Source organism: Xenopus laevis, chromosome 2L, assembly GCF_017654675.1.
Source record: "Xenopus laevis strain J_2021 chromosome 2L, Xenopus_laevis_v10.1, whole genome shotgun sequence".
NCBI lineage: Eukaryota > Metazoa > Chordata > Amphibia > Anura > Pipidae > Xenopus > Xenopus laevis.
In genome coordinates, this window is record NC_054373.1 from 134,377,908 (window position 1) to 134,404,820 (window position 26,913).

Here is a 26,913-nt window from a genome sequence, read left to right on the forward strand (position 1 = left end):
TGTTCGGTATCCCAAAACCAGAACCAAAAACCAAGGTTTTGGGCGCAGCTCGCGCTTCTGCCTATAACAGCCGGCCTTCATGAAGGGATTAGCCCTCTACTTCTCTGCTGCCAGGACTTAGGGGCAGATTTATCAAAGGTTGAAGTGAATTTTCAAATGAAAAAAAAAAATACGAATTTCAAGCTATTTTTTATTAAGGCAGTTATTTATGTTATAAGCATACATATTTAAAATCTTTTTTCTTTTTAAATCTTTTTGATTTGAAGTGTTTGAAGTGTTGTTTTAAATTTGACTAGGGAATAGTCCAAATTTGATTTGAATTTTAAAAAAAATTGAAAATTCAAATATCGAAATTTATCATGTACTGTCTCTCTAAAAATTCGACTTCAACCATTCGCCATCTTAAACCTGCCGAATTGCTGTTTTAGCCTATGGGGGACCTCCTAGAACCTATTTGGAGTCAATTGGTGGTCAATCTAAGTTTCTTTGGAAAAAACTTTGAATCAAATTCGATCGAATGCGATATTCCTTTGATTCGTACGAATCGAATTCGGCTGAATACGGACCTATTCGATAAAAATTGGACCTATTCAACCAAAAAAAACTTTTACTTAATTTTGGTTGGTCTTTTTGAATTCGAATTTCAACGTTTTTTTCAATTCGAAATTCAACCCTGGATAAATATGCCTCTAAAAGTGAGAGGACCACGGTCAGAGTTCTCGGCAGACAAGGGAACCAGAACTAAAATATTTTCTAATTCCAAAATAAGTACTTGGTGCCCAAGTTACTGCTTTAAATTATCTACTGGGGTTATCTCTTGAAAGGTTACATCCCACAACTACACTGCCCTCCTTAAAACAACACTTCAAACACTTCAAATCAAAAAGATTTAAAAAGAATAAAGTTTTTAAATATGTATGCTTATAACATAAATAACTGCCTTGATAAAAATTTAAAAGAGAAAATAAGGGTACTTGTGTTAATATAGCATGAGATATTGCAAGAAAAAAATATGCAGAGAGATGCTCTCAGGACCTCTATAGTTAACTTGTGTTAAATACATGATTAGGCTGAATATTTGAAAAACCAGAGCTATTTGAATGGTATTTAGCATCTTCCTATGACAATAACTTTATTTAGTCCATACAGATATGGGACCTGTTATCCAGAATGCTCAGGACCAGGGTTTTCCGGATAACAGATCTTTCCGTATTTTTGATCTTCATACCAAAGGGGCAGATTTATCAAGGGTCGAATTCTGAATTCATGTGAACTTTTTTAAACTCTCCTACACTCCCATACATTTGAAATTCGACTAGTCGAAATGTATTAATAAGATCAAATCTGATAAACTAGAATGCATTTATACGACCCGAAAACTCAAATCAAATTTGAATGTAAAAAACTCGATTTCAATGTCAAAAACAACTCAATTCAAGTTTTTGCTCTGAAAAAAACTTAAATGTCAGGAAGGCTACAAACATCCCCAAATTGATTCCTGGACCTCTCCCATTGACTGATTAATTCTGCAAGTTTTAGTTGACTTAGCAAACATTAAATAACATACAATAAAACATGTTATTCTGAATAAAATATACATATCTAAAATGTATTGCTTAATTCTTATTTACTCAAGACCACCATGGAACAGATGGTTTTTGAGCATGTTGAGCTCTTTCCCTTTAGGGGCATTTCCTGGGGGGGGGGTTAGTTTACCTAGGAAAACTATAGTTCGTTTTTTTTTTTGGAGATCCGGAGATTTCTAAATTTGCATAACTTTTTTGTATTTCCACTTCTGGAACAAATTCAACTTTTTCTGAAAGCCTCAAGTGTCATGAACATGCTAATACCAGATATGTATAGTTTTATGAAGATTTCTGATTGCTATAGATCAAAAACTCCCAGCAGTAAATTACCGCATTTCAAAGCACTACAGTAGAATATGGCACATTTTGGATTCCAAAGCCAATAAATCCTGGAACAGTAGGTTTACCCCAGGAAACAATATCTTTTTCAAAAGTAAAGATTCTGTTGAATCAAAAATGGGTAACCATGTCTTTCTTGTACATAAAATTACCAAAATCTCTGTCATTTAGAGTCAAGAGTGAGTTAATCGTCATTTCATCCATATACGTTTGTACAGTACACAGTGAAACAAAATTACGTTCCTCTAGGACCATGGTGATACACACAACATAGATGTACCAGACAACAGACAAAAAGTGTAAGTGCAAAAATATGCAACTCCTGCACAACAGGTCAGCACAGTGCAGGGACAGGACAAGACAGTGCACAGCAGATGCAATATGTTAAGTAAATAAAGCTAAACATCAGACATGATGTGATATGATGGTAGTAAGAACATGATAAAGAACATGATAAAGTGCAGATGTGCTCATAGAGAACAATTGTATCCAATGGCTATTTATTTATACAATAAGGTCAGATGGAGTGTGAGAGAGATCTGTCCGGTCCCTGAGTATTCAGGAGCCTTATGGCTTGGAGGAATAAACTGTTACACAGTCTGGTAGTTAGGGCCCTAATGCTTCTGTACCTTTTTCCAGAAGGCAGAAGTGTGAAAAGTGAGTGTGAGGGGTGTGTTGGATCAGCCACAATGCTGGTGGCTTTACAGCTGCAAATGTCCATGGTGGAAGGAAGAGAGACACCTATGATCATCTCTGCTGTCTTCACTATCCTCTGTAGGGTCTTGTGCTTCATGACAGTGTCGTTCCCAGCCCAGACAGTGATACAGCTGCTCAGGATGCTCTTGATAGTTCCTCTGTAGAATGTTTTGAGTATGGATGGTGGTAGATGTGATTTCCTCAGCTTGCGCAGGAAGTAGAGGCGCTGTTCGGCTTTCTTGGCTAAGTAGCTGGTGTTGTGGGACCAGGTGAGGTTCTCCGCCAGGTGGACACCAAGGAATTTGGTGCTTTTGACGATCTCCACATTAGAGCCGTCGATGTACAGTGGCAGGTGGTCACTCCTAGTCTTCCTAAAGTCAACAACCATCTCCTTTGTTTTGTCTACATTGAGAGACAGGTTGTTGGCTCTGTACCAGTCTGTTAATGGCTGCACCTCCTCTCTGTATGGTGACTCGTCATTATTGCTGCATTTACTGCATTTGTTGTAGGGTAAAAACACAAAAAGATATGTTGACCCCTCCAAAAAACATTTATTACACATTCAGCTGAATCCATAATGGGTAACCATGTCTTTCTACTCCAAACTTCTGAGTCCCAATGCTTTCCAAAATTGTCAGTTTCGATGAAATAGCTGAAAATCGCCTCAAAGCTTCCACTTTCTAGCATCTTATTTCCATTATAGCATTAAGTACAGTACCAAGAAAAAACATCCTAAATATGAATGCCAAGGGTCCACTGAACAGTTTGATTCCCACTGCATAGGATTACCAAAGTATCTGGTGTTTAGAGAAGTTAGCATGTACAACTTGTCCCAGACGTCACTGCAGCTACTGAAAAATCAACACTGCAATTTTTGTGGGGTAAAAACATAAAAAATACGTTGATCCCCCCAAAACCAAAAACGTGCTCGTTATGTGTGTGTGTAAATGTGTGTGACCCCCCTGATCCCCAAAAATATATATATGCGTATGTGTAAGTGTGAATGTAAGTGTAACCTGGGGCAGAGGCTGCAGATCATTATGGAAGTGCTGGAGGTGTTCAGGAAGCAAAGATCAACCTTTATTCTTGATACAGTGTTGCTGCCTTGGAGACCCTGGGCAATGGCGCCTCAGGGGCCACTTGATCATCTGCTCATTGCCTAGGTATGGGGGAACAAGCAGGGAGAGAGCAGCTTGAAAAGCCACTCCTCCGCTCCCCAATCTGGAAGTGCTGTGGATCATAGAATTTACGATTTGTGGCTGTTCAAACCTTTTTTTCACAAATCATAGATTCTACGATTTGTGGCACTTGGGTTTTGAGATGATTTTTGAGATGATAATCACAGCATCTTCATCTCTTTCAGAATTCGGCACCAGGGACTGGTGGGAAGACTCTATCTCCATGCAGAGTACCCTGTGGTCTCCCCTCTGTAAGTATATTGCAATTTTTTTCTACAGCTGCTATTTATTTAGAAGTCTTTTCAAGATGAACTTCAATTGGCTGGTGGGTTGCCTGTCTTTATTCCTGCGTGGCAGCTAATAATAATATTGTAGGTTTCCACATTTTTTTTATGCAGTAGTAATCAGTAGATAAAATGCATTTCATAATGTTATTTTTGTTACTATTATATGTTTTATTACAAACACATGTTAACGAAGCTAAATGTGTGCAAGACCTTGGCAAAGAATATTACAGGATGAAGAAAACATAGCTAAATGCAAAGTGAAGACTGAAATTTAGGATTAAGCGATTTTTAATCACTAACACTAGCAAGAAAGGATGGGTATGGAAGTATTATCTGGAATGCTAGGCACCTGCTGTTTTTATTTCTATTTTTTAAAATTTGCGCACAATGCCTTAAGTGCTCTAAACACTTTGAAAAAAAATGCAAGTTAGGGTGGAACATTGGAAGGGACCACCTATGTGCTTTCCCCACCAGCCCTTCATGAGTATAGCTCTCCAAAATGCAGACAACACTGTATTCATCTTTGGACACAGCTCTCTGAGACCTCTAATAGTTCTTCAATGTGCATGGCAGGGTACATATTGCAAAAAACATGATAAATTGAACTTTGCACGATGCCTGCACATAATAAATGCACTATTTATGCAAGACTCTCAGGAGTACAGTCCTGTACTTCTCGAATGCTTGTTTTTTTCAGCATCACAAATGGTGTACTAGAAGAAAGTATTCCTGGACCTGGTCCCAGCCAAGTGCAAACCTCTGCCAGTTGTGCAGACATAACCTTGCCTTGAATTATAAACGAGTCATACATTACTATTATCATAATTATTATTGTTATTATTACATATATTTAATATTTCTGGAATAATCACATACCTTTGAATACCTTCATAAATGGGCATTTATCCTTTTAGCTACAACTAAAGAGAAATGAACTAAAATGTTTCTCATCAGTGACCTGTAAAGACACAGGTTACAGTATTTCTAGATATTTTATTTAAAATAAAATATTTAAAACCAAATATGTAGTTAAGACAGTAATGCCAATGGGCAGTGATGGGCAAATTTGACCCGTTTTGCGCTTACGTTTAATTTGTTTTTCATTTATTCGCCGGAGCCGATATACGAAAATTTGCCGCAAATTTGCACCGGTGCCGATATGCGGAAATTTGCTGCAAATTTGCGCCTGGCGAATTTATTCGCCCATCACTACCAATGGATTATTGTTTTGAGGTAATTTCTCTATACCTCTCTGTTTCATACAGCACATACACCTAACACATCAAATCACCCTTACAGGCAGCAATGGAACAGGCTAAGGTTCGCATTGAATAATATCATTAGTTACCAAAACAATAAATTACCACTAAATATTTTGACTTTTTTAATAAAAACTCTGCAATGCCATTTCTGTTTATTTTTTGCGATTAACTTATTTTTGGTTGCTAATACATGCAGTTGTTACATTTTATTGAAAATGTTACTTTCCTGGGGATTCGGGAACATTTTATTTACTAACAAAAAAAATGTTAATGGATTTCTTGGCTACAGTATGATACTTTAATACTAAGCCACACACTGCAGTAATCAATTTTGCACAAATTATTTATTTATTGAACACATGCAAAAAGTGATATCCCCTTGAATGAGAACATCAATAGTGAAATTATATATTTTTTCAAGTCTACTTCTATAGAAGTTGTTCTAGCAAATTCCCTAGTCCTGTATGGTATAGCCAAGTGAATGAGAGGCTGAAGAACAGTTTTTGGGCTGTTTTGAGCCTTTCCATAATTCTGATCATCCTGCTTTGATAAAGCACCCAATGGTGCAATACTTGTTAGGAGGAAGGAATTTAGGGATCATGTAACACTATGGGGCAGATTTATGAAGGGTCAAATTTCGAAGTAATAAATAATTAAAATTTCGATCATCAAATTTAAATACTTCAAATTCGAATATCGAATTTGAATTTTTTTTTACCGAATTTGACTGTTTTGCGCTTGAAGTAAAATCGTTCGAATCGAATGATTCGAATGATTTCAGCGATCGATCGAACGATTTTACTTTGACTACAAAAAACTTAGAAAAATGCATTAGAAGGTCCCCATAGGCTAACATAGCACTTCAGCAGGTTTAATTTGGCGAATTATTGAATTCAAAGTTTTTTTTAAAGAGACAGTACTTTGATTATTGAATATTCGAATATTCAAACTATTTTACTTCGAACCGAATTCGAGGTAAATTCGCAGTTGTAGTATCCTATTAGATGGTCGAAGTATCCAAAAAATTACTTCAACTTTTGAATTTTTTTACTTCGAAAATTCCCTTGAATTCACTTTGACCCTTGATAAATCTGCCCCTAAGACACCTCTGTTGTTTGGTATGGAATTTTTGTTTACTGTATATAGACTTTATATTGTGTATGTATGTTGTGACAAGTTGGCTGCTTGTACATGTAATTTTTGGGGGAAATTAGCTATGGTAGGCAGGTAAGCATACAAATGGAGCATAAAGACAGGGACACATCATCTTCAGGCAAAAACACAGGTTTATTTAGTAAACGTTTCCCAACATAAAGTCATTTTAAAACATGCATTCTCACCATACAGGTTGGTTTCCACACTCTAGAATAGTCAGGCTTCTCACTAAGCCCTTTTTACTCTCCACTTTAAGGATATCAAACTCGCTAGTCTCTTAACCTTTCTTTCCCCCACCAGGGATTTAGACTCACCAGCCTCTGAAACTCTCTTGCTGGTAGTAAGAGCCCTTCTGCCATGCACTGTCGCTCCCAGCAGCACCACACTTCACTCCACTCTAGAAAGTGTCCGGAGTGCTCTAAGATGGGAACACATCCCTTTTACATTTCCAGGTAGTTCCTCTCTCAGCTGCCACTTGATTACTTGGCTGAGAGGGAATATTAACCCTACCTGTGCTGGGTGTCCCTCTGCAACACATATCATGCAGCAGTAACATGAAAAAATAAAAGTGTTTTAAAGTAATACAAATGTAATGCACTGGTAAAACTGGTGTGTTGCGTGAGAAACACTACTATTGTTTATACTGTATAAATAAACTGCTGTGTAGCAATGGGGGCAGCTATTCAAAGGAGAAAAGACTCAGGTTACACAGCAGATAGCAGATATGCTCTGTAGAACATTGTTCTACAACATTGTATTGGTGTCATTTGTTATCCACTATTTAACTTGTAGCCTTTTTTCAATTTCCGCCATTGCTACACAGCAGCTTGTTTATATGAACTATAGTAGTGTTTCTGAAGCAAACAGATCGGTTTTACCAGTTCAGGGCAACAATACATGATATTTTCATTACTTTAAAACACATTCTTTTTTGGTGGTGCTTTTCCTTTAAATGCACTCTTTTCAGTTCACTTTCCTTCAAGACAGTGATGCTTCCCAAGCACCCTGTCACAATTTGTGTAGATGCTTGTAATGCACCTAATAAATGTTTGTGTCAAACTGCTACCTTTTGTACATTCAGGATTGGTATTCATTATTTGGCTGCATAATACAGGTAAGGAATAGTGATGGCCGAATCTGTGGCATTTCGTTTCGCCATATAATTCGCAAATTTCCCACAAAATTCGCAAAACAGCTACAAATTCTCGAAACGGCTCCGGCGTCTCGTTTTTGACACCAGCATCCGTTTTTTGTTACGCTGACGCACATTTGCTGGCGAAAATGTGCCGGCGTCCAAAAAAATGGATGCTGCCAAATTTTTGCTGGTGAATTTTTACACCGGTTTTGCGAATCATGGGAATTCGCTGCGTAAGGAAGGAAAAAAGGAAATTTATTAACATAGAAAGAACAATACATTTCATTTTCAAATAGTTCGAATGAACAATATAGCCTTATTTGTTTGCATTAATACTAAACGCACAACCAGTAGACATTAACTTGCTTTTACAGCAGGCCAAGCAGTAATATAAAAGTTGCATTCATTTGCAGCCAATACTAATTCAATTGCCATGGAAGGAAGAAGGAAATATATAATAGGGTGTACAAAAAGCATATCAAAGGTAGAAATAATTCTTGAGCACAGTAAGTTTATTTAATGCACTCCAACAGTACAGGTAGCATGGTGAATCTCTGAATAATTCGTGTCTGAGGTTCTGATAAGGAAATCAAAATACTTATAGTTAAATATAAGGAAATTGACTGCATATTCCTGATGATAATCTAATAGCTTTATAGCTATTCAATTATAATATGTATTTCATAACTATACTTTTAGACTGTAGGTGGTATGGTGCATGAGACTATAATGGACCATAAAAAAAATCGAAGACTTAAACCTTATAACTTATTGCTCATGCCGATAATTTAGCTCAACAGCACAAATTATGTTTCAATTGATCCTCAGCCATTTGCTGCACAGTTTCTTTGGGTATTTAAACTGATCAAGTAGCCTGCTTGTGACTGCTTGTGAGCATTATGGGGTATTCTGAATTACTGTACAATTTAGTTTAGGAATGACATGCCTTCTACCTGTTGGTATATTTTTCTTGCCAACCTTGGGAGATTCAGTTAACCATTGACATCACCCATATGGCCTTAAAGGGGAAGGAAACCTAGTCGGCGCAAACCCCCCATCCCCCTCCCGTTTGTTGCCCACCCTCCCTCCTCCCCCCTGGCCTACCTGTCCCGCTGGGCAAATGCCCCTAACTTGTTACTTACACTTCTGCGCAGGTCCAGTCCAGGGAGTTCACAGACGACATCTTCTTCATACGCGATCTTCTTCCTGCTGTGAACGGCGCATGCGCAGTAGGATCATTTCGCCGGTACGATCTACTGCGCATGCGCGTGACTTTTGGTGCATGCGCAGTAGATCCGTACCGGCGAAATGATCCTACTGCGCATGCGCCAAAACGCTGTTCAAAGCAGGAAGAAGATCGCGTGGAAGAAGATGTCGTTGGTGAACTCCCTGGACTGGACCTGCGCAGAAGGGTAAGTAACAAGTTAGGGCATTTGCCAGTGGGACGGGTAGGCCAGGGGGTAGGAGGGTGGGTGGGCAACAAACGGGAGGGGGGTGGGGGTTTGCGCCGACTAGGTTTCCTTCCCCTTTAAGTTAGAAAAAAAAACAGAAATAGTATATACTGTGCATTCAGCAGTAGAGATGGGCGAAATTCGAGAAACGGCAAAAAGTTTGAAACGCATTGAAATCAATGGGCGTCAAAATAATTTTGACGCATGTCAATTTTGATGCAAGTGATAGTTTTTATATGCGAGACTATTTGGTCCAAATGCATTAAAGTCAATAGGTATCATTTTTTTTTTATGTGATTTTTTCATCGCAGTTTGGAAAATTCATTTGCTTGCACTGAAACACGGAAATTTGCCGCAAATTTGTGTCTGCTTAATTTATTCACCCATAACTATTCAACAGATGAACCACCAGTCACACAACTGACACCCCAGCAAAAGTAACCACAAACCACATAGTATAACTACCCTGCCCATAGGTAGTCCTCTATGGTTCAGCAACATTGTCAATTTATTAACCACTGAAAATCAGTTCCAGTCCCACAATTAACTCTTGGGTGTTTATACCACATGCACTACATACTGTTTTGTAATGTCCATTCACTGTTTATATTAAAATAAAAAAAATACCTTTGCCATCCTATAGGTTGCCAATTCCTTTTATTGGCATGTTTCTAAATGCTGTTTCTCATATGCTGATGCTTTAACTTCATAGAATTAACCAAACTTAGACATGGGTAAAACAAATATTGTTTGTTAACTTAAAAAATTGGGCTGCTGTACACATTTCTCTTAAGTCTGTAAAGGTGCAGTTCTCTATGGGATTCTTACACCATCAGTACACATCACCAAAACAAGAAATCAGTATTCTTTCGTGGCTTTTGTAACCTTTTAAACAAAACAGTCACAAGTGTAAGAAATTGCCCTATACTGTTTCTATCATGTGTAGCATTATTTATCTTTTGGTGCTGATTATAAGATATAGAAACAGTTAATATATAATTAAGATTCTTTACTAGGATAATTCGATTTTATCAAAATAATTGCTGTAATTAAAACAACAGCAATAATCTAAATACAATGTGAAGTGAATTGCTCAGCAAAGTGTAGACTTAACTATAAAGTACAGTAGCTAAACTTGAATAATCTGCAGAATATAGAGCTATGCTACTGTAGATAAAGGTTTGGGGTTTTTTTCCTGTGAGGATTGAGTAATTTGGCATTTTTTCTAAGGCCAAATATTTTTGTCTGCTTTTTGTTTTTTAATGAAAGTCTTTCCATTTTTTTCTTTTGATCGTGGTTTTCTTTTATGTCTTGAATTGTAAGTATAACTATACTATAAGTAACTATAACTTATAGACAGTGTATTAAATATCGGGTTGGTTCAAATTTGACAGAATTCAATAACAATATTCAATTCAAAAGGTACATTTATGAACTGTCGATTTTAAAATATTATTATTGTTGAGTTGACACTGTCATGTTTTTTTCCATGATTCTGTATATGCTCAGGTCAAAAATTCTATACCTCACTGCAAACAACATAGAGTGTTACCAGACCTTTATGCTTAGCACCTGTTCCATAATAGGATGTAAATTTCAGTGTATCTCTAAGCATATGCATCAATACAAAGTCAAAAGTAAAGTGCCACACTCACACAACTCACTGTTTGAAGCCTCGGGTGTACTCCTCTCTGCACAGGTTCTCTACGCTTGGATTAAACAATTGCAGCAGCACTCCGATGTTTGATCAAACTTTTAATTCTTGCAACAACGGCATATGCATCAAATTCTTTTTGGCCAGAAAACAGTGGGTTTGGGGTTTAATAACTGAAAAATGTTTGTGTTATTAGATGGTATCTGTGAGCTATTACATGCATTATAGTTATAATGAATACTTTGTAATCATTCTACACATATTGTGGACATAAATATATATATATTTCCAGGCCTGTAGATATTCCACAAGTTACTTTTAAAATAAGTGCAATTCTCAGGGGCTGTGTGTAGCTATTACAGTAAGTAAAACAATAATCTTCTATAGGAAGTGTTAACTTGAAAACGAAAATACCATATAAGCAGGGAATCCAATGTATCAAATAATGTGCTAATGCTGTATCTCACCTGCTGTGAATTTAATTGCTTCCTATGCACTTGTGAAAAAGTTTAATTTTTTTTCTGGTTTTCATGTGTTTGAGGGGCCACAGCAGTCGAAACTTCCTAAACTGCCACCAGAAGACTTTCTTGATCAGATCTGGGAGGTGCACTGATCAGCAGGTCAAAATACAGACCCTTTTAAACCGAATTATATGCTATAATCAACACTGCCCTATAGAGCAGTGTTGATACCTGATTTGCTAACTCTCTCTGCTGGTTACAGTCTCCACTTCACTCTTCTCATCCTTAGTGATGGGCGAATTTGCGCCGTTTCGCTTTGCCAAAAAAATGAGCAAAATTCGCAAAACGCCGCAATTTCGCAAAGGTGCCGGTGTCTCGTTTTTGATGCGAATTTGCGCCTGGCAAATAAATTCACACATCACTACTCATCCTGCATTAAGATTGACCCTAAAAGTCAAGCTTCACTTCATTTTTTGTTTCTTGATGGTCATCAGGGCACAAGATTATAAGCACTAAGGTAATCATAAATATCTTGCTGTCTGCCACAGATAGCTAGACAAACTACTATACAGTATGTGCACAATTCCTACAGATAGAAGTCCCTTTACACTGCAAGTTGGGGGACCTGTGGACATGTGCAGCAAGTTTGTTCTCTCTATGCTTCTGCATAGAGAGAACATGTGGTATTTTGAGTTTGTGACATTAGCACACAAATTCTGGAACATGACAATTCCTCCTCCCATCCCCACTTTTCTGGAATCAAGCTGTCCAGTAGACTCGCCTATGATTGGTTCACTCTACAAGTTATTGATATCTGGGGCCCACTCCCTGAAAGAAAACCCCATGCTTAAATGGGGGGAAAAATCTCCATATTGAACTAGATATAGAGAACTGGGAAGCAGTATTTAGAGGTGTGAAAGAAGCCACAAAGTGTGGTCATTACTGTCACAACTTCCATAGCATGCCTTTGGAAGACTACTAGTGCCCCTACTCTTTATCAGATCCTCATGGAAATTGAGAAAACACTTTAATGGAAGAGGGACTAGACATTCTGTTGCCAAGTGTGCAAAAATTTTTTATTATTATTTGATTAAAGATTATTTTAGGTGCACATCACTTGTAGGTCACAACGCCAAGGTGCTTACTAAACACACAAAGTCTCTAAAAAAAGATAAAGTTGTTTGTGCCAAAAGTATAAACTAAAACAAACAAAAAAAAAATGGTCAGAAGGCAAATGTTTAATGCTTTGCCACAATGTTTAATGCTTTTCCACAGGTGTCAGGCAACAATGTCCAGGATACAGAAAAAATAATAGAATGCAATATTTGGCAATTTCACATTTGTAAAAAAGCTGCAGCCACAATAATATTGAAAAGTTATCCCCTTGTGAAACACTATAGGGCTCCAATAAAAGCCGTGTGCAAAGAGCACCAGTCAGTATGGTAAAACATGCACAACCTTAGTATGAAACAGATTTGCATTGAACATCTCTGGTGTTTGGATTTTATCTGTTCCAGTGCCAAAATAATGTCTTTGTGTGATATTTTAGATAAAACTGTGCTGCAGCTTTCAAATCAAACGACTGTGGCAACTAGCGATGTACTGTGTGCTGAAGAAGTCACTGAACAAAAAGTCCATTGATTGATCCAAGCAGTTTGCTAATTTTCATGATTTTTTAAATTTTTGCCAAATCAAAACGGGATAGATTCACCCATCACTTGACTGGAGAACCCTAAAGCTACCTCCTATCTTTATAGAGGGCAAAGTAGACCAAACTCAACTATGGAGAAATGCAAAGAGTGCATTTTGATGCCAATACCCACTTAGACTGGGGCAGGGACCTCCTTCCTACTGTGGCTTTTACCACATAGCACTTAAACTCTGTGTTCTTATATGAGCTCTGTCTACATTTATTGTATTTATTGACTTACTTGTCCTCCTTGTGTGTACTTTTATTCATATTGTACTTGTATGCATTGTATGGTTCTGCAGCTCCTTAAAGGGATACTGTCATGGGAAAAAACATTTTTTTCAAAATGAATCAGTTAATAGTGCTGCTCCAGCAGAATTCTGCACTGAAATGCATTTCTCAAAAGAGCAAACAGATTTTTTTATATTCAATTTTGAAATCTGACATGGGGCTAGACATATTGTCAATTTCCCAGCTGCCCCAAGTCATGTGACTTGTGCTCTGATAAACTTCAATCACTCTTTACTGCTGTACTGCAAGTTGGAGTGATATCACCCCTCCCTTTTCCCCCCAGCAGCCAAACAAAAGAACAATGGGAAGGTAACCAGATAGCAGCTCCCTAACACAAGATAACAGCTGCCTGGTAGATCTAAGAACAGCACTCAATAGTAAAAACCCATGTCTCACTGAGACACATTCAGTTACATTGAGTAGGAGAAACAGCAGCCTGCCAGAAAGCATTTCTCTCCTAAAGTGCAGGCACAAGTCACATGATCAGGGGCAGCTGGGAAATTGACAAAATGTCTAGCCCCATGTCAGATTTCAAAATTGAATATAAAAAAAATCTGTTTGCTCTTTTGAGAAATGGATTTCAGTGCAGAATTCTGCTGGAGCAGCACTATTAACTGATTCATTTTGAAAAAAATGTTTTTTCCCACGGCAGTATCCTTTTAACAGCACTTTAAAAATAAAGTTATACTGTACATACATACATACACATACCGGTAATGGATTTTCCCCCTGTGCAACAACAATAGCACTTAGCAGTCCTAAGTGACCTCTTACATTATGTATTGAAATGTTCGGTGTGATAGACAGGATCAGGTAACACACCTTTATGGGCAGAATTATCAAAAAACGAATTTATGTAAAAAAATTTTACTCTTATACAGTAAATTTGAATATACTCACAAATCAAATTTGAGGTTATTTAGGAAAAAATTAGAATGTCTAATTTCTGATTGAATAGTCCTGACCCGAAAATTTTAATTGAATTTGAATTCAATTCAATTCGTATAAGTCGAGTTTTCCTCCAAAAAAAAAAAAACTGGAATGTCAGGAAGGCAACTAACATATTCAAATCATTGAATGTACTTCTGCCAGCAGATGTGGTGCAACCTCGAAAGAAGGCACCCTGGAATGGTTAATAAGTTTCAGGCAGCGTTATATCTTTTAATAAATTATATTGATTTGATGTTCCCTATTTATTTTGCTCTAATTTTCTACAGATTTGTTTAGTGACAAAATTATGTTATGCAACAAAGGTAATATTTGCGTCAAAAGAATCAGTAGCACGTCAACAGGAGTTCTTCTGTGAACCTACAGTAGTGATGCTCCATTCATGCTCCTAAACCTTCAAATACCTAAATAAACCCTTGTTACCTTATATAATGCCTCTTGTGTAGCTAATAAAAAGTCTTTAATCCTCATTTGTTCTCCCTTCCCAAAGAAAGGAATAAATTAAAAACTTATATACATGAATGGGATTCTTTTTACAGAAACTAGTTATGAATGAAGCTACAAAATCCAATAATACCATTGCCCCCCATATATTCTTATTTAAATGATATTAAAATGATACACCCTGCACTTGATGGTAATTTAGCTACCAGAAACCCATATTGATGACAATTTTTAACGTTTTCTTTAATGTTTAATGTGCCTTAACTTCATAAAGACGCCATTTCCCGAAAAGACTTCTTATCAATCTCTCCTATTAATACATTCCATAAATGTACTGGAAAATATGCTGCGTTAAAAATATGCTGCCTGCAACCATAGGGCAGAAACTAGGATAACCATTCTTCTCCCTGAATTTCTTGGGGGAAAAATATTTATTATTTAAAATTCTAGTTGTTTAAACAACAACAAAAAAGCATTCAATCCTTATTTACCCTAAGCCCCTCGCTGCTTTGGGACCCAAAAAAGTACAGCTAAAGGATATATGATTCTGTTTTAAGTACTACATTTGTTAAGGACAGAAGTTTAATAAAGAGCACTGACTTGTGTAGATTTCTGACCATAAATAAAATCTGGTGAGATCATTAAATGTTAAAATCAATCATTTATTTTCATATTTAGTACCAGAATAAATTTCTGTTTTACCATCTCAATCACGGCAACTTGATGATGGTAGTAAAACAAAGCCAACCTACAACTAGGCTTCAAGGAAAATATTGATGAATTAATGGTACATGGAATGCTGGAGCTTCTGCATGGGCAGGATGATTTTAGTCCATATTACTGTATAGTGCTTAAAAGATCAATGAGTTTTATGAATTTCTTAGGTTGTATGTCATAATTCTATCATTTATTTAAATTCTTGAATGTTTACTATGTTTACTTGTTGGCGTTTGTACTGAAAGTTGTAAATGTAACATTAGAAACAAAAATTTGCATTTCCCAATATAATAATCTTTAATAGACCCTTATTACATTGCTAGTTTTAATTGCTAGTGACACAGTTTTAATACCTGCATGAAAGTGGCATAATTTTTTTAAATTATTGTGTTCTTTTATTTTTGTATATGTAAGAAATAAAGGGGTACAGAAAGAAGAAAGGGGGGCTAGGGTAATTTCATAAACAATGTCAAAAATGAAATAATTATAACATAGATAACACTCCCTTATTAACACTCCATTACTATATTGGATTATAATTTAAGTAGTACAGAGACACCAACATTGACATCATTTTGGGTGCAAATACATTGTGCTCTGGCTCATACTTGTAAACTTTATGCCAGCAGATGAGGCTCGCTGGTTAGCAAAACTACAAAGATGAAGCCACTTGGATTTGTGTGTTAAATGTGTCATGACTCAAGATTAATTGAAGAAATTGTGTTATCTAAAGTCATCTTAACTCATGTAATGCATTTAACCTTCCCATTAGCATACCAAAGCACCATTGTTAACAATGGTGAATGCTTTAATTAGATGGGATGCTGTGACGCAGTTTTCTGTGTTAAATGGGTTAAATGTATTTAGATATTCTCTGTTAAACACACAAACCAAACTGGCTTCATCTGTACATACTCAATACACGCAAAAGAAACATTTTTCACACAAAAGAGAACTGGTTACGTTGCTTACACTGTTTTACATACCTCAATTTCTCTCTGTTACCCATCATCCATTAATCTTCCTTTTTCTTCCACCAAGTTTTTTTTAATCCTGTGAATTTTCAATCCATTTTTTCAGCCCTTGACATATCATCTCTCTTTTTTTTTGTTTGTTATGGTCCTCCCCAGGACAAACACAGTTTCAATGCACCTTGTTCAGTTAAAGTTTATTTTCCATTCAAGGAAAAGGTTGCCTTCTTCCACTCTGCATTGCCAGTAGAACTTCTGAAAAGTAAGGGACTGCCGAGAGGAAAGGTTGTTTTGTTTGCCAATGTACCAATCCCCTTAGGGAGCATTTAAAGATCATAATTACAGTAATCAACTTTTCTGCATTGTCTCAACCAAAACCAAGTTTGCCTTTTTTCATTGCTATTATTCAAAAGCCATCTTACCAATTAAAATTGTAAAAGTGATATTTAACATTTCTTTGCAAGGTAGGTCTCTAGTCTAAGGATCCTTTATTTTTACAAAAATAGTATTAATACATGCAGTTATACATATGCATGAAACTGAAGTGCAGGGAAGTGGTTTGTTTTTTCAAAAATACATTTCAACAAATAGCCAAAGTAAGAGTACTGGTCATAAATTGCTAAATAGCAGAGGGAAAAGGCAATTCTCACCACAGTTTCCCCAACTGTCTACATCTCCAAACGCATTTCTGTATAGGTGGTTGCATGAAGGAATCACAGGGGCCTGGATTGCCCCTCTAAGCCATAACAATGGAACAAACTGTTTTAAAATATTTACGATAAGTTACTTGACTATTTGTAGCACTACATCAGAAAGCAGCATGACTATCGCTGCTTTATTTACAATGTGGTGTGATATCTAGACTTTCTGAAAGCATAAAACATTTGTCAGACAATAGCAGTATTGTATCTTGTGCAGGTAGAACATTTGAAAATGTTGCTGATATTTTGCGGTGTTCTCTGACCCTTTTTAAGCCCTTTTTTGCCTCTATAAAGGGGTACAGTATTTATGGTATGAAGCTGTGTTTTATTATGTTATTTGTTACTTGTTTAATGTTTATAGAGTAATGTTATAAAAGGCACAATGTTTTAAAAACCCACAGCAATCTTTGTTTTCAAACAACAGACCAGTACATAGTACTGTCTAATTGGTTGATTAGTTGCTATAGGATTCTAGACCAGAAACAGTAGTGCATCTTTTATTATAATTCTTCTTTACTGCTTAATTTTATTAATGTTTTTTTCTGCTTCTGAAACACATTATCCAGCTGTGAGTCAAAGCTAAGGATCTAACAAGCACAAGTTACTGTTAAGCCAATCATACCAGTAGCTTAACTAGCTATAGCTGCCCTCCCTCCTGGACTGGCGCTTGCTCTACCTTCCATGATAAGCCTTATCACAGCTCTGACGGGTCCAAATGCATGGGCCTGGGTGCAGTCATACCCCTGGTGGTTACGACACTGCATTTAATCTTGCAACTAATTTTTTTTTAATGTGCACAATGTTTCTATTTAACATGTACAAGTTAGGATAAGTAAACACCCTATCTATCGTCTATCTATCTATCTATCTATCTATCTATCTATCTATCTATCTATGTGTTAACTCATTTTTAGCATTGATAATATAAATTTTCATGCTCTCTCAGTGCTCTGAAACCAAGTTTTGGCAGCTGAGCCTTAATCAAAGTTTCTAATGTCACATAAAGTACTTTTTCCATTTATCTAACTGCAGGAATGTGTGTGTACAAAGAAAACCATTATTCACATGGGGATTATGTTATTTTAGTTACTAAATCATAACTTACATTGAGATTTGATCCACCACAGTTTCAAATATCTTTGCTTTTAAACCCTGAGGAGAGAGCCTCTGCCGTCTTGATTTAAAGATGAATATTCCTACAGAGCTACTGTGTATAGAGGCACAAGTATTTTTTATAATACCTCAGGTTCTCCCTTATCTTCAAGATCTTCTGGTCTGGAAAATGAAAGAAAGATAAAATCAGTGTGACTGCCAACATGTTCCATCCTTGTTAGCATGTTTAAACAGACTAGAGGTAGTATGCAAAAATATGTTAAGAGTAAAGTCAGGCTATGTTTAAAGCAGTGATGTCAGGAGGCTCTTTGGCCTCACAAGGCCTCTCTATATTCAGCTGGGACCCCAACTGGTGTGCACCTGTTTTTTATGTCTTAGATGTTATGTTGTTGTTAAAAATATTTGCAAGTGTGCATATCATGTAAAATCCACAATGTCAAAATAACTTAAAAGTAACTGCTCAGACAACTGCACGTTACCCACTGTTTCTAAAAAAGTTTCACAGACAAGCATTTATGAACATAGACATAGAACATAGACCATAAAAATCCAATGAACAGTATGTGACAGAGGTGTCAAAGACTTTGTAATTGGTACAGAACAAAAGAGCAAATAATGTTATGCAGACCTTGCACCATAATGTTCTGTTTCGTCTCTTGCTCATCTAAGCGCTGTAGGAGGGTAGAAAGGAGCATCTCAGGGGTCAGAGGAGTTGCGGCAGCATGACCTTCGGCGTCCATCTTTTGGCCTGTTCTACTGTCACGTATGGCTCCCTAAATGCAGAACAAGTGCTAAGTTCCCTGGTCACGGCTCAATTTTCTGCCTGTAGCAGCCACCTTTAGCCTCGGGATGAGCCCTCGGTTACTGAGATGCCGCCAGGTCTTACCTAGAGAGGAGCAAAGCAGATGTTCAGAACGAGCAAATTGGCACATGCGTTTTCAAGGTTTTGGACGGAAGGTAACAGTTCAGGGAATAGACGAAAATCATAGTCAGGCATGCCGGGGTCAGTACTGGCAGAGTTCAAGCAGGGTCAGACAGGCAATGGTCGGTTCAGGTGGAGTTCAAGCAAGGTCAATTAGGAGGGTCAGTACAGGTAGCGTTCAAATGATAGTTGGGCACGCAAGAGTCAATACCGGTAGAGTTCAGAATAGTCAGTCAGGAAAAGGTCAGGATTGGCAGAGTTCAGATTAGTCAGGCAGGCAAGGGTCAAAGCTGGAATCAAACAAGACAGAAATAGCACCCAGGATACTAACAAGTTAGATCTAACAATGGGCAATGAGTTTGGATTCTCAAGCCCCTTTAAATATTAACATTTTGCGGCAAACGCAATGACTTGATGATGTTCGTAACACGTAAAACCCGGAAGTTCGCTCCATGCACGCCATAGAAAAACTGGCTAAAGAAGAGGAAAGATCACTGTGGCTGGCATCACCAATGGCCCACTAGACCACCAGGGTGAGTCCCCACAGGTAGCTAGGGTCATTTGGACCTTATAAAGCAGATTTCTGAAATTGCAAACTGCTACTAAACATACTAAAAGTTAAAGGGGTTGTTCACCTCCAAACACCTTTTTCAGTTCAATTGTTTTCAGACCCTGTGGTCTGGGCCCCCATGCCCCCCCCCCCTGCTCGCGGTCTACTTCCTCTATAGTTATGCCACTGAGAGAAATTATAATTTTTCTTGCATCCATTGCTTTTTGTTTGCAATTTTAGCTTTGCACTGCGATTTGGGTTTTTTCTATAACAAAATAAAAATATCTCCAAGTTTTAGGTGTCATGCTTTCTATTTTTAAATAATCAGTTTGTGGCGATTTCTCTCACATTTTCTTCATATTGCTCAAACTTAATCTTTGGGCGTCCATAAATCAGACCCCGCGAGTGAAGTACATCTTAACAATCAAAACATAACCATTAAGTTTCTTTACATGCATTTTGGCCATTTTTTATTTCTGTGAAAATAAAGGTTCATATTTCATATGCACTTGCAAAACTATTGAGTAGCTTAACGAATTTTCTCATTTTATTGAAAAAACAAATCCTATATCACCAAGACAAGAGCTGTCAGTTTTAATCTGAGGAGGCAGATCTAAAAGGACACGCAGGAACTTGCACTCTGTAGAGAGGTACCATAGTTCGCTTTACTATAAGTCTCCAACATACAGTTTGTTTTTATATACACTGACTGTTAACTTGTCTAGCTGTTTGCTTTTCAACCTTATCAAGACCTTGCCATTGCCCTTATTTACAGGCACCAGTTATGTGCGATAAAAAGTCATCAGCCTCAGAAATAAACATATATAAATAGTATTAAAATATAAACAGTGTAAAAAGCTGTATTAAATTCGCACAAAGCAAAATTTGTTTGCGCAAAGGCATAACTTTTCCTTCACTGAAAGAAAAGAAAACATCTGAATTAACTTATGATTTAATAAGATCCTGGGTAATATCTGAGTTTTAGCCTAAAATTATATTCATATCTACTTTACAGTTGCTGGTAGGACATTTCTGAATGTCTCAATTTCCAGCATCAATCTCTGGCAAAGCAATACTCAGAATCTTGATCTGCAAACATGACATGTTGTAATGGAGATTCATTCACCTGCTCCAAAATGTTATCCTTTGTAATTTAAAACCTTTCATTTGTTTTTACTGCCTTGAAATGGATTGTGTGGTACATTATTTGAGTAGGGGATAGACCGAGAAAATAGCTAGACTATCCGATCAGTGAAAATGTTCTTTCGTGCAGATTTTCATCCTGTTGTGTCAGAGATAGGTAAATACACTTCTCAGACAGAGAGTGTGGAGAATTTAAAGAGATGGACAGGCAAAGGCATAAGAATGACTGAAATGTGTCATTCCCTCAAAGTAAGGCTTTTCATTTCTTCTGATTCATAAACAATACATTGGAATTGGGTCGGTCAAAGATGCATTAAGATTGAAGTTGAGCCTGCAATTGAAAGTGAGTGATTTCAATGTTTGAACTTTAGAAAACAGATTTGATCTTCAGTGAGCAAGGCTTGACTTCCAATCTAGTTTCCAGCCCTCTCTACACCTTCACATTTCTCCCTTGGTACTCCGTTGTAGAACATCTATTTTAGTTCATCTATTACAGCACAGTTAAAAGGAACCTGCTGTGTAACTCTCGCATGGAGTGTCGTTGTTCAGGCTTTAATTGGTTTACCTAGAATAGCGGTTAATGATGGCAATATTTTTATATGATGCTGCTGGAAAAAAAAGCAGTAGATGGAATAATGGTTAAAATGATTGTGTCCTTAAAGGCATTGACAGTTATCTACAGCAATTAATTTTTTTTCCATTTCATTATTTAGAATGAGGTGTAACAAAACAAAACTGGCACACTGAAGTCTCGCTAAGCTTGTTTTAGCTAAGTGGCAGAGGTTAATCAGATAGTACAAAATGTTGATCGGAAGTCTGGGTAATTAAAGCAGCTTAAGTTTAGGTGACAGAGGGCAGACGGAGATTTCTTGCTAAATATATTTAAAGTCAAAAGATCTTTGCTGAGATATTGCTGAGGTTGTTGATACAGTGTTTCCCTAATAATTGAAAACAGATATAGGCTATGACCTTTTAGATGTAGTCTTTTAATATAAACAGAATTTGACTGCAGATCAGTAACACTTGGAATATATTGTCTAAAATATCATTTGCTGGTTGCAACATCTTGGACTAATTTATTTGCTGACTTTTTATATAGAGGATTATAATTATTATTCCTCAGGAGTTCTTGAACTCTTAATACCCTAAGAATTATTTTTTTTGGTGTCTTTAAACAAGAGGAAAATACTTCTTCTAACTCATCTGCAAATCATAGACTTAAGGCAGGGATTCATTGTGCTTGTATTGGGAACTATACAATACTATATTATTGTTATGTTTTTATGACTTGTATGACTTCAGCAATAAGTAAAATGAACCTATAGCAATCGCTTGGGTTTCTTGCAGTGGAGTAACTAGATGTTACTGGGCCCCACAGCATATTAATTTTAGGGGCCCCCAACATATGCAGAGGTTGTCCTGTTTTACCAATATATGTTGAAATGTCTCATTAACTAGGGCCTCGTGGGCCCCCTATACCTCTTGGGCCCCCCTGCAGCTGCAGGGTCTGCTTCCTTTGTAGTTACACCCCTGGTTTCTTGGATCTGTCTGCAAGAAAGGTTAGAAAGCTCTTGAACCAGGTGGCTGCTCCAGGGTTGCCACAGTGGTCAAGAGGGGCAATACCAAAGGAAAAGGACACACACATTAGGCTCATGCTGAGCTATGGAAGACTGCCAGACTTAAAAGATTTTCAAAGCTGATCTGATTTGCAGCAAAGTGCATTGCTTTTAATGCATTGGCTGCAGTTGGTATCAGGTGCAGTTCTTCCTGGAAACAATGTTGGAATTCTTGGAACAAACACTGCATTATGGGTACAAAACATGATGATTGCATCATAAAAATCATACTTTGCACTTTATGGCTGTGGAGGTAACTGAACCCCTACTGTCTTTTGTAGCTAGTGAAACACAATTATGTTGATAAAGTATTTATATGTTTAGAAATGTACACAACTCAGCTGATACAAACAAAGGGGCAGATTTATCAACACTTGAGATTAGAGCTCACCACAGTAAAACACTTTATTCATTCCTATTGGATTTTTATTTGTCAAATAGTGAATTGTAACTGTCACGTGTTTATAAATACTCTTCTAAAAATCCCATAGGAATGAATAGAAAGTGGTTGAGGTTTTTGCTGTGAGCTTTAATTTTATCATTTTGATAAATCTGCCCACATGTGTGTGTGTGTGTGTATGTAATTAAAGTAGTGGCACAAAGTAATAATTAACCATAATTGTCCATTAACAAGACAGCTACCCAGGACACTCAAGCCAATAACCCACACAGCATTTGAAACTATTTGAATTGTTTCTCTAGTAGAATAAGTCTAAAGCAACTGGACATTTGTGAGTTTTCTTGAAAACATTTCACCACTCATCTGAGCAGCGGCTTCTTTATTCAAGAAAATTCTAGATTCCGCATATCATAGCCTGGAGAAAATGAAAACTTTCATAGGCATAAAAATTGTTATGCACATTTACCATTCAGTGACTTTGGAGCATCTGAGAAGTCTTTTCAAGTCTTTGTATCCCTATACTTCACTGGATTTAGAACTGCACAGTTCTTTAGTTGCCAAAGGCAGCTTAGTTGGAAGTAACAGACTCCTCACTCTACCTTGTACTCAAGCATTGCGGTAGAGGTCCAACTCCCAAATGTAAGCCCCTGTAACATATGCAATGCAAAACAATATTCCTTCAGTCTCCTTTACCATACATTGCCTTAAAACCTTGCGGCCTGGTCTGATCTTTACACACATGTGTTTCAAGGCATAAGGCACATAGTGCAACGCTGATCAAAGGGAAACCTATGAACCAAACTTTTACCGCTGCCATGCTTGTATTCCATGTCAGTACCTTAGATACAGTGTGCCCAGTTACGGTTCAGTTACACTATGGGGGGAATGTATTTAAAGTTGCAAAGAGAAAAACAATTCGCACCAATAAGAATAAAAATCCACATATCGCAATTTAATATTGTTCCTTAAACTGTGTATGGCATTGCGAATTTTAATTGTGCACTCTTAAGAAGTGCTTGAAGGTGTCGTAATCCTTTGGAGCAAACATAAAGTCTTTTGCTGTGAAAAGTTTTAATAGATTGCGCATTGGCGCAAACTATAAAATTCACAAATGGTCTTCCACTGTCGTAAGTGGTCGCTAAACAGTTTCCAGGTTTGCAAAAGCTGTATTAAATTCGCAGAAAGCAAAATTTGTTTGCGCAAAGGCATAACTTTTCACATTGAGAATAGTTTTTCTGTTAACGTTCCGTTATCCGTTATTACATTCCCCCGTATTTGTTTATAAGCAGGATTCAGTTACACTACTTGGTTACAGACAGGATTCAGTTACACTGTTCAGGTTCATCAAGTTTCAGTTACACAATTGTTTGGAGAAAAATAAAGCAATCCAAATATTTACTGTTTAGTAATAAACATGCTGGTTTTCTTTAAAACACATTTGCACTTTCACATTTGCTGCCAAAGGTATTATTTATAATTATTAAAATGAAAAATGTGGTTGGGGATAATGTGTTATTTCACATGGATATTTTGTAATCTGAACATTAATTATAAGCCTAAATGGATTAGTCCAGTGGGGATTTGACAGACATACTAATTTATGATTAAAAATGTTTGCTCCAGAAAGTACAGGAAAGCAGAATGGTTTTAGTACTTCAGTCTATTAATACTTTTTTTGTGACAGAATTTAATTAAATTGCTCCTTCAGGATGCCAACATATATAAAATTACTGTATGCAATTTTGTACATTACTAAAGTTCTTGATTTAATAATAATACACTTCAAAAGCATTCGCTGTAAGGGAGCAAACACAGGTGGAATGCATTAAGTTGGATTCTACCAGCATTTAACATAGGAAGGCACATTTATCAAGGGTCGAATTTCGGATTCATGTGAGTTTTTTAAAACTCCCATAAAATCGAAATTCTACAATCTAAATTTATCAATAAAATCGAACTTTCTCAATTCAGACAAATTTAATCGGAGTTAGAGTTTTGACCAAAAAAAATTCAAATTTGACTTTTCACTTCAACCCTTTATAAATCTGCCCCCACATGTGCCTTATTGAGAACAGCCCGACCCGGGAGCATGGGCAGTGTTTGTTTCTGTGGTCCCTAGCGGCAGAATGCATGAGGGGCAACCTGTGGAGAAGCAGGTGTTATGAAGTATATGTACTGACTGGTGAGAAAGAAGGTGACTCTGGAGAGCTGCAGCATATGGACCAGAAAGGTATTGTAGACCATACTTGTGTTATTGTGGAGAAAACCCATAAAACCAAGGAGTAAAAGTTTTTGATCATCATTATTTACCCAGAAACTGTGGGAAAGTGACTATAATGCTGTACTGTATAACTGAATGCTGAACTGCAGACAATAAAGTGCAGTGAGAAGATTGCTTTAAACTGCAGTTTGATGTCACTGTCTCCCATCTGCCTATACTTTGCCACTACCAGCTTGAGCCATTTCCCACAAAAGGAATTCAAGGATTCAATTTATTTCATGATCGATTTTTCGGGCCTCCCAAGGGTCTTTATCAAGATACTGAAATTAACATTGAGCCGTCTATATAAAGACTCACCAAGCCATACTACATATGAAAAAAGTCCAAGTATCAGGCATAACATTTAGTTTCCAAGATGATCCATTGTCTAAAGGGATTTTAACACATGATAAAAAAAATCTAACTAGTATTACGATCATAAATATACATATTAACCATTAAAAACACTAAAGGGCAAATTCACTAACCTCCGAAAATTTGCCAGTGACGGCTTCGCTCACAGCGCAACACTTCGCTTGGCGTAGATTCGCCAGGACTACACTAATTCACTAAAATCTGAAGTTGCGTCCAGGGTGCCGAATTCTGGCGAAGTTGCGCTACCGTTACTGCGCCAAGTAAAGCAAGGTTGCACTAGCGTTGCCTAATTTGCATACGGCGGGAAGTTAAAGTTCAATGGACGTATATGTTGCAGCAAATACATTACACTACACAAGCCCTGGAAACCTTAATAAAATAAAATAAAGTTGTTATATTGCCCTAAACATGAGCCCAGTGTATAGTTTATGTGCCATATGTTAGGAAATGTAGGGGGGAAGCCGGTTACCCCAAAAAAATGTTGCACTCTTTTTCAGCCTATCACCCTGAATAAGGAAAAGACGCTAGCGTTATTTGGGACTTAGAAAAATTTTCAACTATTGTTTTTTAGGAACTCCTATCTAATCTATTGCACTTCGCCTGGTCTGAGGTGGCGAAGGCAAGTCTAGCGCAAGCGGTAACGTTCAGTAAAATCCACATTGCATAGTTACGTCTATTCGCCAGAGCGTAAATTCGTCAGGCGTTAAGGAGCAAAGTACCACTAGAGTCTATCTCCTTTGCTAGTGAAGTTACACCAGCGACCATTAGTAAATCGGCAACCAGGTTGCTGAAATTGCAAACTAGAGAGCACAAATAATAAAAAAAATCATCTACATCATACTAAAAGTTAACGCAAAGGTAAACAACCCATTTAAGAAATTTTTTCAATGAACGATATTCATTAAGACTCCCTGGAGAGACAGTATTCCTTGTCTGAATCCAAAAAGTTTCTTTCTGTAGCAGCAAATTTGATCAGTCACCACCTCTTTAGTTTTGCCTATAAAGCAAAAAGCATGTCCTTTACCAACTAGTGTTTATACAAACCAATGTCTATATTGCCTGAGTAGGGCTACACCTGTATCAAGTGCTGCTCATAATGCAGAATTATGGATTTCAATCCAGTCTCTTAAGCTGTTTTGTGTCTTGTGTCATATCGGTTTCCCTACATATGCGAGACCACTGGTGGGTAAATGATACGAAAGGAGATCAAACATTGTGGTGCAAAAGGGAAACAATTTTGTAGTTTCTCCAATTCCTTATGCACACACTTTCCTGAGAATATATGCCCTGGTGCTAACAGTACTCATTAGTACAGACAAGAAAGGCTGTTGTATCTATATTGTTTCAGAAAGAAAAAAATGCACTCCTGCAAATCTGCAAATTCACAATAAATTTTACATTTAAGCTGTTCAAGACTGAGGAATGCAGATGAAATAAGGGAATTGAATACAATAATTACCAGGTAGTTAGCATACTTTCTTCAGGGGATTACTATTGCCTTGCATAACTAGAACCTAAATCATACATGAGGCTATGGGGCAAATTTACTAAAGGGCTAAGTGGCTAAT

At 37.1% G+C, this 26,913-nt stretch overlaps 1 protein-coding gene across 3 annotated transcripts in view; it reads left to right on the forward strand.

Moving 5' to 3' along the window:
- Positions 1 to 26,913, forward strand: part of LOC108708507 (protocadherin-9) — a 1,160,994-nt gene that overhangs the window by 516,418 nt on the left and 617,663 nt on the right. For all 3 annotated transcript variants that reach the window (XM_041582452.1, XM_041582453.1, XM_018247294.2), the window contains exon 3: positions 3,985 to 4,050. In XM_041582452.1, the coding sequence (XP_041438386.1) occupies positions 3,985 to 4,050 (66 nt within the window). The remainder of the gene's footprint in view (positions 1 to 3,984; positions 4,051 to 26,913) is intronic.